The sequence below is a fragment of the Caenorhabditis remanei genome, chromosome X (genome assembly GCF_010183535.1).
Source record: "Caenorhabditis remanei strain PX506 chromosome X, whole genome shotgun sequence".
Lineage (NCBI taxonomy): Eukaryota > Metazoa > Nematoda > Chromadorea > Rhabditida > Rhabditidae > Caenorhabditis > Caenorhabditis remanei.
The window spans coordinates 8,728,388-8,743,590 of record NC_071333.1 but is presented as its reverse complement, the minus strand read 5'-3'; the positions used below and the strand labels follow the sequence as shown (position 1 = coordinate 8,743,590).

General features: G+C 37.5%; 4 protein-coding genes across 4 annotated transcripts; 2 read left to right on the top strand and 2 right to left on the bottom strand.

Moving 5' to 3' along the window:
- Positions 1-2,295: 2,295 nt before the first annotated feature.
- Positions 2,296-7,723, bottom strand: GCK72_023695 (uncharacterized protein; the record flags this gene model as incomplete). The annotated part of the gene is made up of 22 exons (XM_053735509.1): positions 2,296-2,338; positions 2,391-2,483; positions 2,535-2,616; positions 2,973-3,137; positions 3,191-3,323; positions 3,373-3,486; positions 3,537-3,705; positions 3,765-3,869; positions 3,925-4,008; positions 4,059-4,255; positions 4,607-4,900; positions 4,961-5,039; positions 5,092-5,528; positions 5,575-5,682; positions 5,728-5,889; positions 5,937-6,176; positions 6,225-6,442; positions 6,735-7,085; positions 7,193-7,262; positions 7,318-7,479; positions 7,526-7,587; positions 7,633-7,723. The coding sequence occupies 22 exons, from the start codon at positions 7,721-7,723 to the stop codon at positions 2,296-2,298; spliced, it is 3,459 nt and encodes a 1,152-aa protein (XP_053579075.1).
- A 1,748-nt stretch (positions 7,724-9,471) lies between these two features.
- On the bottom strand, positions 9,472-10,897 carry GCK72_023694 (uncharacterized protein; the record flags this gene model as incomplete). Its single annotated transcript, XM_003109590.2, has 8 exons — positions 9,472-9,548; positions 9,595-9,694; positions 9,943-10,138; positions 10,188-10,262; positions 10,314-10,420; positions 10,472-10,600; positions 10,649-10,762; positions 10,811-10,897. 8 exons carry the CDS (start codon positions 10,895-10,897, stop codon positions 9,472-9,474), a joined length of 885 nt encoding a protein of 294 aa, XP_003109638.1.
- Positions 10,898-12,953: 2,056 nt separating this feature from the next.
- Positions 12,954-13,936, top strand: GCK72_023693 (uncharacterized protein; the record flags this gene model as incomplete). Its single annotated transcript, XM_003109596.2, has 5 exons — positions 12,954-12,998; positions 13,047-13,114; positions 13,167-13,260; positions 13,585-13,684; positions 13,827-13,936. 5 exons carry the CDS (start codon positions 12,954-12,956, stop codon positions 13,934-13,936), a joined length of 417 nt encoding a protein of 138 aa, XP_003109644.2.
- A 535-nt stretch (positions 13,937-14,471) lies between these two features.
- GCK72_023692 (uncharacterized protein) lies at positions 14,472-15,078 on the top strand (the record flags this gene model as incomplete). The annotated part of the gene is made up of 3 exons (XM_003109750.2): positions 14,472-14,649; positions 14,707-14,837; positions 14,941-15,078. 3 exons carry the CDS (start codon positions 14,472-14,474, stop codon positions 15,076-15,078), a joined length of 447 nt encoding a protein of 148 aa, XP_003109798.2.
- Positions 15,079-15,203: the final 125 nt, after the last annotated feature.

Genomic DNA, 15,203 nt, shown 5'->3' with positions numbered 1-15,203 from the left:
TCAAAACAAAAGAACATGCGTTTGCACATTTTGGGATACGGTGGTGGATATGAGGATAAAGGAAACCCAGAAAATTGAGAACGAATGTAACAATAAGTCTCGACTCTAGAACAACAGAAAATATTGAGGTGTCTGAACTCTGAGTATTGGGGTAAACCTTGTTCATTGATTAAACCTTGCTTGAGCATATTCAAGTAAACCAAACAACAACAAAATCAGAAACCGTTTTACAAGTTATCTAGGTTAACACTAAATTATATTGACGACAAATTTAGTACTTAATAAAAAGGCAGATGGTTGCGCAAAATCGGTCCCAAAAGTTTTCAAAAAATATCTTTACAGAAACAATAAAACAAGTGAAACGGAACAAGGAAACTAGTCGCAGAAAACGAAATAGAGACAGAGACATACAGTACAGATTGATTTTCTCAGAAAAAAGGGACCATTAATAGTGAGAGACTGGCTGGTGGTGTGAGCTGTGCGCACTCTCGGTCAGTACACACAACGTCTCCAAACCGTCTTTCCCTTCTCTTCGAACGCATTTCTCATGGCAAGAGGTCATTCATGCACTGTTTGAGCCCCCTCACTGAATAACGACGCGCGAGTTATTAGAACAACACGCTCGCATCGGCCCAACACATCTGGAGTGAGCGAAAAGAGACAATGAGTAAGATTGAGATAGATATTGGGACAAGAGGAAGAGTTGAGACACTTCTCGTTTACATATGGAAAGGAAAAAAAGAAGAAAAAAGCAAGTGGTTGGAGTGGTGCTGTTGGTTCTGGTGACTCGTCTTTTCTTTTCGTTTTTGAAATTTCAGGAAAAAAAAGGGAGAAAAGGGTCCTAGAGCGGACAAAGCGAGCAAAAGGTTTTGGCAGTTTTGGCATCTAGCATTCAAGGCTCTTCTATTCGGAAACACAAAAATTTGAGACAAAAAAAGAGTCCTCTCGTAATATGTATTTAGCCTTCGGCGGATGAATGGTTAATAAACGTGTGAAACGAAAAAAGCTCACGAAAAAAGAAAATCGAGCAAAATAAGCGAGAGAAACGAAACAGAAGAGCTCATCCAGTCCTCAAAACTTTCCCTCTTCATCAAATGAAAATGAGAGAAAACGAATAAGAATTTTTAAATATCATCTTTGTGTGTCAAAATGTAAAAAAAAACCAAAACCGCAGCATTGATTGAATCAATAAAAAATAAAAGATCAGAACCTGTTCCTAATACCGTCTCTTCACTTAATTAAGAAATTGGTAGGTTTTATTGCAAAACATGTGTCTATCTAAGAATTGAAATTTTAAACGAGGGGAAAAGAGGGAAAGAAAGGATTTGAGGTGTTTAGGTCTCCTCTTTCTAAATCGGAGGTCAATCACAATAGGAGACAAGGCGGTTGAGGATTTGAATTAGGCGGTGCATTCGAATCATCTATCTCCTCCGGTTTTCTTAGAGCTACGCAGTGCTTATGTCAAAGAAAAAGAAAGAGTACATATGGGCCTCCGTCCATATGCGTAATATGTCTCTTGAATGTGTGTCCTCTGTGGCGGGTTACACTGAAGACACACCATTCGAATTCTCAAGCTTGGATAGCTTTGTTCGGTTTAAAATGCGGAAAGAAAGAGAAAAAAGTTGCACTCGGAAGAGCGAGTGTACATTTTGGTTCTGAATTTTGTGGCAAGAAAATGTGCGAACGGGAGTGTACAATTAATCTCAAATTTTTTCAACAAATGTGTTCGAGAATATGATACAAATTGTTCACACAAATCTGAACATATAATACAAACCGAGACATGCAATTATAAAAAAATGTGCTTGACTTTTTTACAAAATGAAAATTGGCTCAAAATCCCGACCAGAACAGGTGTTTTTGATTTCAACGTGGAGGAAACATTGAAGAACACGGGCATTTTTGTAAGGAAAAGCAGATTATTCTAAAGGGTTATTGTGTTCAAAGTTATTGAAACTAAAGTTAAATTCATTTTATTTGACATATCTGTATCCACTTTGTGATATCTTACTTTTCAGGGTCTACTTTGACTTTTCCGGTTATCGGTTGCTCTGCCTTAGAAAACACATTTTTCAAACATCATGGGTTTATTGTCCCGTGTTATATTCAATTTGAAAAAAAGTGTTCTGAAACAAAGTTAATCAGCGTTATGAAATAAATGGTTGGAGAGCAGTAATAACTGAGAAAAGGCGGGAAGAATGAAGAAGTAAAGCAGAAAGAAAATCTGGTCAAAATGACTAGATCATAGCATAACGGCAAACGAGAGAACAAAAAAGAAAGAAGTCAAAAACGAAGTTAGACAATAGTTTCCTTTGTCGGAAAAGAGTTGCGAGGCGTCCTGAAACAATAGTTTATTGAACTATGCTGCACTACTATTCATTTCAACTCACATGTTCTTTTTTATTAAAATTTTTGAGTAGAGAGGGTGAGACTGGATATAGTTTGGGTGATATGATTCCTCGAATATCGCAGAGTCTCTAGATCTGTAATACGATTTTTTATTAACATCAAATAGGAATGTTGTCTGAACTCACCTAGTCAAAGCATCATGCTCATCGAACGTGAAGTGGAGGTATTGAATTTTAGAGGTTGTGTTATAGTATTGATGGGCTGGGTCTGAAATAATACTTCTGTTTTCAGAGTCACCAACATCTAGTGAAAGTGCCATGTTAGATAAGACACTTAACGTATCTGTAAGAGAATGATAGTTGATGGCGATTCTAATTATCTTGAACCCAAAATTCCAGAAACACGAACAAATAGATGACAATGGACAACACAGAACATGGAAACACGATTACCACAATGGACGTTATAAGACATCTAAGAGCAGTGAAGCGGCTACTATGAATAATAGTAGTGTAGCTTCTTCTCTTCCTCTGCCAATCCATCATCTATAAATGATTATTTAAACTTTACTTCCCTTTTTGTCTACCCTCATGAACTGAAAATTAGCGAACTGAAAAACGAACCTAGACAAGAAGCTTTGTTAGGGGAGCGATCGTACGAAGGCCAAGCTGGAGAACCAAGAGCCGAATCGAGTGATTGGTTGGCAATACCGCTGATGGCACGTGCTAGTCTATCTTGATGAACGTACCCGTTTCCATTCGTTTCGTCGAGCGCTTTGTGGATGTACACTAAAAATTGACAAAATCTGGTTTGCACATGCTATTGTTGTTTGATGAAATACATTGAGATGTGTCCGGAGAGATGAGATGATCCTTCAGAAGATTGTCGTTACTGTATATGTCAGGTTTTCCACCACCACTAGGTGGATCAACTATGAAAGTGGGATCGTAATCGTCGCAGATAGTGTGAAGCGGCTAGAAATGGGAAAAAATATCAGACTAGGTTTTGTTAGTAACTTCGTACCTCAGAGCGAAGATTGACTGGTGCAGAAAGTGGACGATGTTTTCTGATTTTTTTGAATGACTCCATTGGAGACACCGGACCAGATGCAGTTGATCTCTCCAAGAAGAATGGATCCTGAAAACACAGTCTTTGTTTGACTATATTATTTCCAGTTTTAAACTAACATCTACATTGAATTCTTGTGAACCTTCAATAGCTTCATTAGTCATAGTCAACATCCAATCCAAATAATCCACAATCATTTTAAACGATGGTCTCTCGTCCATTTTCTCTTGCCAACATCCACACATTAATTGGTAAACTTCTTGTGGACAGAGATGAGGTGCTTCCATTCTGCAAAACAGCGGTGTTGTACATGTGAACTCCAGATGTTTTGTTCAAAATGAATTCACCTGTATCCTTCTTTCAAAGTGTTGTAAAGTTGAGGCATTGCAATTGTTGGATAGGGAGTTCCGCCAAGTGTCATAATTTCCCAAAGCAACACTCCATAAGACCATCTAAAAAGTCAGCATAGAAGGAAGTAACCGTATTTTTAGTTCATTGTAAACTTACACATCACTTTCCACAGTATAAACATGGGAATCCAATGCTTCGAGAGCCATCCATTTGATTGGAAGTCTACCATTTCCACGTTTTCTGAAATATCTTGTTCCATGAAATCTATTTCACGTTTAGTTCAAGCGCACCTATAGTAATGTTCGAAATGTACATCTCTAGATAATCCAAAATCAGATATCTTCAGTACATGTCCTTCCCCTACTAAGACATTTCTCGCGGCCAAATCTCGGTGAATTATCTTCTTTTCGGCCAAGAAGTTCATTCCTTGTGCCACTTGCCATGCGAATTGCACAAGATGACGTTGTGTGAGATTTGGGATGAGCTCCTGAACAAATATCGTTTTTGAATGGAAGGAAATCAGAGTGTACGGGGAAGTGGGTGTTGGTGATCAAGAAACAGTGAAATGAGGAATTCGTAACATCAATAATAAAAATTTACAGCTGCTGTCAGATGAAGGTTTGTTTTTAAGTCTATGATAAGTTTCGAATAAATGAGTTTAGAACGAATATTGTGTGGAAGGAAGTAAACTATTTCAAACGTGAAATCTGCAGATGTGAACGTTCAGGTGAAACTTTCAAAAATTAATCAGAGGCTTATGTTCTATATTGGTGATTGAAGAGCATGCTTGTTTAGTTTCAGGCCACGTGCATTTTTATTGAACACACTGTAAACTTACAACATTTTCCGTTTCAGTAGTCTTTCTTGGTTCCAAATAGTCTGTCAATTCTTGACTTGATTTCTTTGGCTTATCTTCCTTTGGTCTATGAGCTCTCAAGAAATCACGGAGGTTTCCGTGTTTACATAACTCAACAACCACATATAATGGTCCAGGCCCTGTACAACATCCAAGGAAACGAAGAACATTGTCATGCTGCCCTATAATTTTGAACGTTTCCATTTCACTGACCAAATCAATCAGCTCTTTTTCTTGTGCTGTCACTTTCAGTTTCTTCACGGCAACAGCAACGTCCTGTATTAAATTAGAGAAGTTTTATTGGATTGTTAGTCTGTTTGTTTTTTTGTTAGTTACATTGGTGTCTGATTGTTTCCATGTCGCCTTGTATACTTCTCCGAACGCGCCTTCTCCCAATGTGTGATCCAGAGTCAGTCTAAAAATTAATTGGATTAAAATCACTTGTTTATTTGGTTGGCATGACTCACTTTGATCTTTCGATTTCCCATTTCGGATCCGAATCAACTTCGTACTCCGAAAGTACCGTATTATCCGAATGCGCTCTTCTCTTCTGTTTTTTCGCCATTTCTTTCTTTGTCATCGGTGTTTCAATAACCTGAATTTGATATGGTGATGGACCGTCTTCCGCATTTTCCTCGTTTTCGCCAAGAGGTCTCTTGCAAACAACAACTCTTTTCTTTCTACCTACAAGTCCAACAGTATCCTCCATAAATCCTTTCTTTTGGAGGGTTGGCTTGCAAATATAGACGAAGATTCCAAGAATAGTAATGGCGATTGCCAAGAACGACAATACACTGGTGAAAATGTAATCGGATGTTGTCCATTTATTACGTGAGGGTTCATCACCAGTAAGTAAATGAATTGCCCTGAACTCATTTACTGTCAGCGTTGCGTTTGCCATTGTCTGAAACATGACTAGTTCGAGAGCCTCACAAAATATTCTGATATACCATTCCTAACGAGTTTCCAGTCAAACATGCATATACTCCCTGGTCCTCTAGAGTTACATTGACGATAGTGAGGGCCGATTCATCACCAACATGATGGATATGTGCTTTCTGAAAGACACTATTTGATAGATGAAATCATATATCATAACATACATCAAACTGTTCCATTTCAGTGTAATTGAACATGAATTCTTCCGCTGTAGTGTTATAGTAGCTGTACGACCCGTTAATCTTATTGACACGGACCCACATGATGTGAGGAAGAAGATCAGAAACGACTTTGCAATTGAAAGTGGCAGTGTCATTAATATTAACCTATAAGTAATTGAGGCTGAGACAATTTCTAAATTATATCCACTCACTGTGACATTTTTGAGAATGTTTGGAACAATGATAGGAGGACGTCTCATTCTATTGACAATGAGGACATGGAAGAATTTTCTGACAACACCAGCAACGTTGGTGGCTTCACAATGGAAGTCCCCAGAATCAGCTACAAGCGCGTCTTCTACTTCTAACGACCATCTTTTGAATTTGTATTCATATCCACCTGATCTTGAACTACTTCTGTCAATTAACTTTCCGTCTTTGAACCAGAATATCTGAAAGAAACCGACCATATATAGGCAATACTAAACCAGTATTCTTACGTCGGGCTCTGGATATCCTTGTGCTCGGCAATTGAGTTGCAAAGTGCGACCAGCAGGAAGTGCATGAGTTTCATTAAAAAGAACAATGTTATCATGAGATCTGAAATACGGTGGCTCCTCGGCGGTTGCATTGAGCTCTGTGAGCCCAGCATCAGGAGATACTGGTTTGGCTACATGATAATCTTCATCGTCATCATCTCCGTGAAGGAATTGAGTTTCTGAAAACACCCAAATTTTGTAGAAATCTTATTTTTATTGTGATTCATCTATCTTGATTCAAATCCTGCTTCAAACTTACTGCTCAGCGCATGATTCAATTGTCTTAATCTAAGAATATGCCTGGCTCGAGCTATTTTCTCCTCATTGTTCATCTTCTCCCAACCACCCAATTGGCTTTTCACTCTCTTCATCTCCGCAGGTGGCAACAATTTTGGAAGTAAGTGGCTAACGTCGAAAACTCGATGCTCGGTGAGCCAATCAAACAGTTTTAGTGGATCTGAAAATACTTACTTCGTTCATTTGACGATTCTGAAGAGTCATGCAATGAAACAATCACATCATCTTTCTTCAACACAACACGCTTCACATTCGGATCCTTGTCGTATTTCCCAGGAAAGTCAAAATCAGAAACCGGAGTTACATCAAACCCTTGACAGTGGTCACCAAGGCAGGGAAGGCTCGGAAAAGGTTTTCGTGCACGGTGTATCATTCTTGATGCGTATTTGGCACAGTTCTCAGCAGTTGCTGCTCGATAGTCTACATCTGGTCGTTTTGCTTCTTTGTTGTATTTCCACAAACATACGCATTCCATGGGAATTCGCCAATGTTGAATGTCAGGAATGAGGAAATAATCACAAAAGTCTGAAAAACCAAAGCACACCATGCAGAAGAGGAAAATGGAGAAAATATCAAGGCACGGGAAAGAAAACTCAAACTATTAAAACTTGGATTGTGAATTCAAAACTCACCAATCACTTCGATTGTAAAATTTCGAGTTATCTGACCATAAGCGTTGTGAACTCGACATGACCACAAACCCTGAAACAGTTGAATTCGTTAGTTTATCAATTTCTGGTAACGAAACTATGCTTACCTGATCAGATACATCGATATCTCTCAAGTGAAGCATCATTTTGTTATTGTCCTTTCTGATTCTTTCGATATCAATCACTTCATTTTTTAATAGCTTCTCATTACGATACCATTCAACAAAAGTTGGGATTTTTGAAGCAGCAGTTTGACAATCAAGTTTTATCTGTAAACAGTCAGTAGTGGAATAACTCTAAAAACAAATTTCTTACTTCGTCACCAAGAAAAACTTCGTTTCTCTCATTGGATACATGTTTGAAGCGTGGTATATTCTCTACAAAAGAGATTGGTTATATTTCGTTGAACGAAAATGACTTACCTCGATAATGATTAGTTAAACCCTGAAGTGAGCAAAAAACTGTTGACAGTAAACCGAGCAGAACAATCAACAGAAACAAAGACAGATTCATGATATATTACGGCAGCATTCGACACTCTACAAAAGAAGATTTGAAATGTAACCCACAGAAAACTTTTTGGAAAAGAAAGAATACATGTGAAAGAGGTGAACCGAATCGGAACAAAGATTTATATGTTTAGTTCTAACCGGTGCCTGCGCGAGCCGAGTCATAAATTACCGACTCCACACCTCCTACAACCATATGTAACAAATTGAAGACATCCTGCGCAGACGACAAAGAGTTTGAATCAAAAGCTCCGACCGTCAAGTCATAGGATCCAACGACAATAAACACAGAGAAGCAATCAGAAAGAGAAGCCAATCATAATTAAATCCGTCTAAATTGGCGCATATGTTACTCAAAGTCAGAGGAAAAAAACGTAGCGGGGCGCTAATAAAAAAGAGTAAAAAGTGAACGAGCCTCAAATTGAGACGACGAAAGACGTCCAGATGTTGGATGCGTTGTGCTCTAGGTGGATGACACAATGCAGTTCCGTTGATATTGAGACAAAACTTTGAATAAGAAGTCACATCTGGGTGTGTTCCTTCCGGATGTGGTGCACATGTTACGGGAGAAAATGTTTCCGGGCGGACCGAGGCTATTCAAATTGCAATATATACTTTTCCAAAAAGTTACGGGTATTTTATTTTATGGTAATGGTCAAAAGTTATTGCGATATTTGTGACTCAAAGTGAGAAAGGAAAGAAAGGAAAAATATGAAAGGGTATCTGAAAACTTGATATAAAAATAGTCCGGTGAAATCTATGTGATTATGAGAATAAACATATCTGTTGCATTGCATACACAATTATGCAACATTTGGAGAGGAAACGCGTGAAAAACAGGGTGTGATCAATTTCTTGCTTCTGAAAGATTGTTATCGTCATTGGGCAATGATTGTCAAGGCAATTAATCCTAAATGTCACATCATTTACTCAATCCAACCAGGTAGGTGGATGGGCTCCTTAATTCTATTTAATTTCGAAACCAGTTTTATCTCATCGAGAATTCCATAAAAACCGAGTGATAAGAGACGAAGACGACGGAAACGCAATCATGAGATGGTTACGGACAGGGCGCTTTTTTGGAGACCCCTCAGGGGGAGACAAGATTTGGTATGTGTCTACGTACGGTCGAATCAATAAAGAAAAAAGGAAATCAGAAAGTGAGAGAAAATCAGCGGAATTAGAAAAGGGAAGAGAGAAAAGAAGATGGACGATGATAGAAAAGAATGAATGCGCTAAAAACGAAAAAGGTTAGTGATTGCGCATTGCGCGAAAGGCAGTCAGAGTCCATGCGAAAATGATAGAGAACGAGATAATCGTAGGTGACATGTTTAGAATCAAAATTAATTCAATTTCCCGCGGTTTTCCTTATTCTTGCGTATTATTTTCTCCAATCAGACAGTAAGTTATTACACGGGTCTGAGTCATTGTGTGTTTTCAAAAAATATAATAGTGCAGGTGACCAACGTATGATCACCACTTCAAAGAATTTGATCTGATCTAAAGAATGCAATTAAGAATGCTACCCAGTACACTCCGTACCAAGATACAACTCTCGCTTGGCGGGCGTATCATATATCACGTGCGGTTTCCGAGGAACGGATACCCAAGACACAGTGTGAATGTGGAACAGAACAATAACAAGTAATTACGCCGGTGAAGCACTTCATTCATTTAAAGCAACTAGGAAGTTCTAAGCAGAAGAGAAATTAAAAAAAAAGGCCTACAATTCAAAAATCAATCAATTAAAACTTAATTAAGACAATCAAGCCACAATCTTCCGCAATCTTTCAAATCGCCTGACATACTGACTTCGAAAAACAGAACACCTGAAGAAAAGAAAGTTGGAAACAAATTGGAATCGGAAGTGCTTACCTTGTCCGACAAGATTTAAACACCGCGTGTAGCCATGGTGGAATTTACAACCTTTACGCATAGCAACATGGATCAACCATTTTCCGTGACCACATCCAATCTAAATATTTCATCTGTTGGATACAAATAAAGGATATCAAGAATTTTTAAATTGTTCTCATTGTTAAAATGCGAGAAACTGTAAAAACATTATAGGTTGGTTCCGTTTTGTACAATAATACAGATGTATTTTTGAAATTATCATCTAGCGAAGCCACAACTTATTCATCCTTCTGATTTATTATTTATAGTTGTTGCTGCCATACTATCTGCTCAGTCAACCTTTTTGTTGGATTTTCGAAAACTCACATCTGTAGGAGTGAAACTTGTGAAATCAAAAACATTTGGGTAAATGTATCCACTGCATTCTCCATTTGGCGCTTGCACTTTTATTACAATATCTGCTTTGATTTCTGTTTTGAATGCAAGTTCAACTTGAGATGCTTGAAGTGGACAAAATAATTGTTCCTTGGCGTGATGGTCCGCTCCAAAAGACTGATGATATCTGAAACAAAATTATGAAAATAAGATTGCCCTTGATACGGTACCATCACCTTCGCTTTCTTTCAAAACTTGACATGCGACACTTTCTCGTCTTGTCTTTTGGTCTCTCCTCTCGCGGAAAAAGTCTAAAAGAAAATGATATACAAACTATAAGATATACTAGTAAATTAACTCACTTTGTCATTGGACAAGTGCATGATGGTGTGATTTGTCTAATGCTGGTGAAGATTTTATCTTCGGAAGGTATTTTGAATATTTCATAATTTTTGGTGGGAATCCGGCTCTGTGAAATAATTTTATTTGTCCAGTCACACTTCGGTTTTTTATAACTTACAAGTAGATAAAATTCATTTCGATTAAATTGTTGAATGTGAATATCACGATGACTCGGAATCGTAGGTTGTTCAACAACTTCAGGTGCATCTCCTATACCAAATATTTTTCTTGTTCTTCTTATGCTACCCTAAAACCAGATCAATTTCCCGTTTAAGTTCTAAAGATAAAAACTGACATTGATGACTCTTCGGAAACTTGCAGACCGTGTGTTTCTTCTGAGTGGAATTGAAATTTGTTCATCTTCTGTGGGATAGATAATCTCAGTTTCCGGCGGAGAACTGATTATACTCTACAATATTTTTTTTCTGAAGAGTTCAGAATGAAAGTAAGTTCTCACCTCCATAATCTTCCGGAAATTAGACATCTTGGATGTTCTCCTTAGAAGAGGCATATGTTCATCATTGGTTTCTACGACTGTACCCATCGTTTGAATGATTTGATTCTGAAAACTAAACGAAGTAGGACGGATTTCGAACAATTTGTGAGAGAGGGCAAAGTGCAATAAAAAACAAAACCGGCCGGCGGAAATAAGAAAAAAGGGTATGGAATTCAGAAAAGATAAGAATGATCAATCATACTCATACACACTGTATCTTTTCTGATCTCTCTATTGATAATTCCTAATAGTAGGAAAAGAAAACAGAAGGTTAGATGGCAAATGAGTGGAGACTGTATCGATCAATCACGGGTTCTCATCTTGTTGAAAATTGGTCATTCGATAGGCATAAGTTTGGTATATGTGTGGAATGAGTTCTTGTCAGAATTAATTTGTGCGAAATCGGGTTGAAGTTCAAAAAAAAGAAAAAGAGAAGAATGACAACAAAATTGTCGGTAGTGGGCAGAGAATGGGGGACAAGTGGCGACCAACGGTTGGTCTGCAACAATTCACCGAGATTCACTTCTCTCATATCAACTTGTCGATTTCAGTTTTCATCGTCAACGTCCAGTAATGAGAATTGAAACCTTGTAATGATCATACCATCTTGCCAGAATGGGGAAATCCAGAGAGTTGTATTTATTTTCAGAGAACCTCGTGAATGAAAAATTAGAAATATGAGAAATATTTGAAAATTTATTACATTTTCATAACTAGCACAATATCATGATGCCAAAAAATACAGGAGAAACATTTTACAATGAATGATCATACCAACAGTTTAAATTGGTTACAGTTGAAAGACGACAAAGTGGTCAGAGAGGTGATGTCGATCTTTTGAAGAAACAAATCACAAACTACGGAGGGTAAAAAAGGGAAAATGAACAATTTGGAAAACTATTTTGAATGTTCATCTATTTATTAAACAAGTGATATAATTATCTAAACTATTGGAGAGCATAATTGCCACGAAAAACCGTCGGTCTCCAGTAAAAGCAATTTAATACAGTTTTGTGAACTTACTGAGGGTTTTATATATTGTACAAATTAGCTGCAATAATTATTGTCTGCCCTTTGTGTCTACAATGCAATGTGAATTATCTGTCAACGAACATCCGATCTTTGTTTTTTCAAAGATTGTATTCAAGTTTGCAACGTCATCTTCAAAAATTCAGAACTCCAATTTGTAATTCTGTCAACCTCTTCTCATATTCCACCCTCCGCCTGTTATCTTCTTCAACGTTGGAGCGATGAAGTGTTAGAAGAAGTGTGTTTTTGTCATCTCCGTCCATTGTTCTACTGTTGCCCTCTTTCTTGTTGCTCAGTATTTCTCTTCATCTTCCGGAAAAAAAGGAGACGACACCAGCAGAATGACTGACTCTTTTTCAATGAAAAGAGTCGGGTAAGAGGCGCGGCGGAGACATTTTGTTGGAATTTGTCAACTTTTCGGAAAGACCATCACTCCCTATGGAATAATATTCGGCACCATTTAATATTCTTTATTTAGAGACGCCGCCGCGCTAGGCACCCATTTTCAAGATTCCACTTTTTGTTGTTTTTTTTCTTCGGTTGTGTTTTTCTTACTTTTTTCTTAGACTGCCTCTTTTTTATGGCTTGAAACAGAAACGAGAATGACAAAGATGACAAGTTTTGAAACAAAGAATCCTCAGAAGTCCTTTTTTTTGTACGCAAAAAGTCATGAAGTCAACTCACTTGTGACCCATATCTTTTATGACGAGCAGCCCACAATTTTGTCGTGTTCTATAAGCATCCCCTCCCGGAAATCGTCCATCTAGAATCTCATTTGGCCACGGCCCCCTTCTGGATCTAGATGTCTTTATAGAGGTTATCTTTCCTTCCTCTTCTCCTTCGTCAGCTCTTTTTCTTTTATTTTTTTGTCTGATGCCAGTTCGTTTTTCTTTTCTTCTTGTTGATGGAAGCAAGCTCCCCGAAATATTTCTAATATCCTACATCTGGCTCATTTTCTTTCTTTTTATTATAATAATAAAGGGATCCAAAGTCTTCTTCACTATTTGAATGTCTTGAAATTCAGTTGACTTTTATTCTTATTTCCAGACAGCCATTTTTCACAAAAGGTTCTAAAATGTTGTATGACTTGGACGATCATAACCTATTCATCACACCCAAAGTAAGTTATTCCAGTTTTTGATAATGAGAAAAACTTGAAAGTTTAAAGATTGCCTACTTCCCAACCGCCATGGGTGGCGCATCAAGACACATGATGGTGAACGGAAGTAGTCACAGGTATTTCGAACTCCTAAGCTGTTGACCTATTAAAGTGTCTCATAATTTTTAGGATTGCTGTAAAAATCAAGTGTAGTGATAACGAGTTATTCCGTGTGTCACCAGTCTACACACTTCTTGAACCCGGTAATGCGCAACGATTACAGGTTGGTTATGAGTTGAAATTGGACTGTACTTGATTTCTACGCCAATTATCGTTTTTCGAAACAAATCTAGTTTATCGCAATTAAGAGAAATAACGTTTGGAATGTTGGGAGTGGCCTGAAATTGGAACTTACCGGAAGATGAACAGAAAAATATATTGAACGGTCACAGTTATCAAGGTTTTGAGAAGTAGGGAAAAAAGGAAAGAAAGTAAATGAAAACAGTGTTCAAACTGTGTTGACGTAATTAGTTTTCGGTCTTAAACTTTGCAGAGTTAACACAACTTAATGAAGCTATAACAATCCAATCAACACTTCTCATTTCAGATAGTTCGCGATCCGGGGCCCCCAAAGACTGATAAGATAGTGGTTATTTATAAGACGACGTGTGCAAGCAGCGCGAGAGATGCGTTCGAGTGTGATTTGGGTAAGAAGTTTTTTATGGACATGGTGTGTTTTTTTCACATTTTCAATTACAAGTAGAGTGAAACAAATAGAAACATTTATCTTAACTCTCTTTGCTTAAAAAATTGAATTATGTTGAAGTACATAACATTTTATTATTTCAGGTGCTGAGAGAAAAGTGATTGCCTTGATAGCCAAGGAAGATGTAACAATGTCTATCGCCCCAACCACCAACTTGAAATCCATTTTGAGACAAAGTGTTCAAAAAAGTTGACGTTTGATCCCGTAAATCACTTTTGCCTGAATAAACTTTTTTCTCTTTTTGTTCACGTATTGTTTGTTTGCAGGAAAATCCGGATATGTTTCCAAATTTTCGGTCAATTTCCTAGTTTTTTCCACAAGTAAACTTAATGCCGTCGGGTAACGTCCTTTTTTCGATGCCAAACAATAATTTAGAATTGATTTCTCGATCTACCCGTCCGCCTTCAAAGAATATTCTTGAAAGTGACCATGAAAACGATAAAGCGAAGATACTAGGCTACTTGACTGGGTAGGGTCGCCTTTGTCTCAGTGTAATTTCATCTCATCTTCAGTTTTTATATTTCTCCACTCCCTCAGTCACTTCGTCTTTTTGTCATTGAGAGAGAAAAATGACTATTTCCCTTTTTGAACATATTGTTTTTATTTCGAAACAAAATTTTTTTTATTAGTCATACCGGAAGCATTCAGATTTTGAAATCTTTACATTATATCGTATAAAAGTCATTTCGTCGGTCAATTTAATAGAAAATCCCAGATTTCAGTTCAGAATGAAGTTCATCCTTCTCACATTGCTTCCTCTTCTTTGTCTCGCTTATCCACTCCCTGATATTCTCCCATCCATTCCACAACTTCGTAAAGTACAATCCACTGCTGTCAAAGGAAAGTTGTTGTGTGATGGAAAGGGATACGAAAAAGCTCGCCTGAAGCTCTACGAGGTTGATCCAAGTAAGTTGATTAGTGAATATGTACTGATGGCATGTAAAATAAATATTTTAATTTCAGTCAAAGACACCCTGATGTCAGAAGGATTGACAAACGCTGAAGGAGAATTTGAACTTTCTGGAAATGACACCGAGTGGACAAAGATTGACCCAAAACTCAACATCTACCACAATTGTCATGATGAAGCTATTGTAAGTTAACAATAGTTGATACAGAAGGCGGCCTAACACTATTTATGAAAGACATACAATTATTATTCCAATAGTTCGATTTCATATAAAATCTGTCTTTCAGGAGTGCTGGAGAAAAGTTGAAATTGTAATCCCAGATGATTTTATCACCGAAGGAGCAAACCCAGCCAAGACTTTCGACATTGGAATCCTCAACATCAACGCAGTTCTTCCAGGAGAATCTCGTGACTGCCTTAACTAGATCATTCATTGTGCTTCATTTACCTCATTGAAAATTCTTGAAATTGTTTCTCCTACTCTTTTTCTCTTTTTTTGTGTTAATTGTTTCATTTCGTTTTTGTGCCTGGTCAATAAAAAGAATTGATT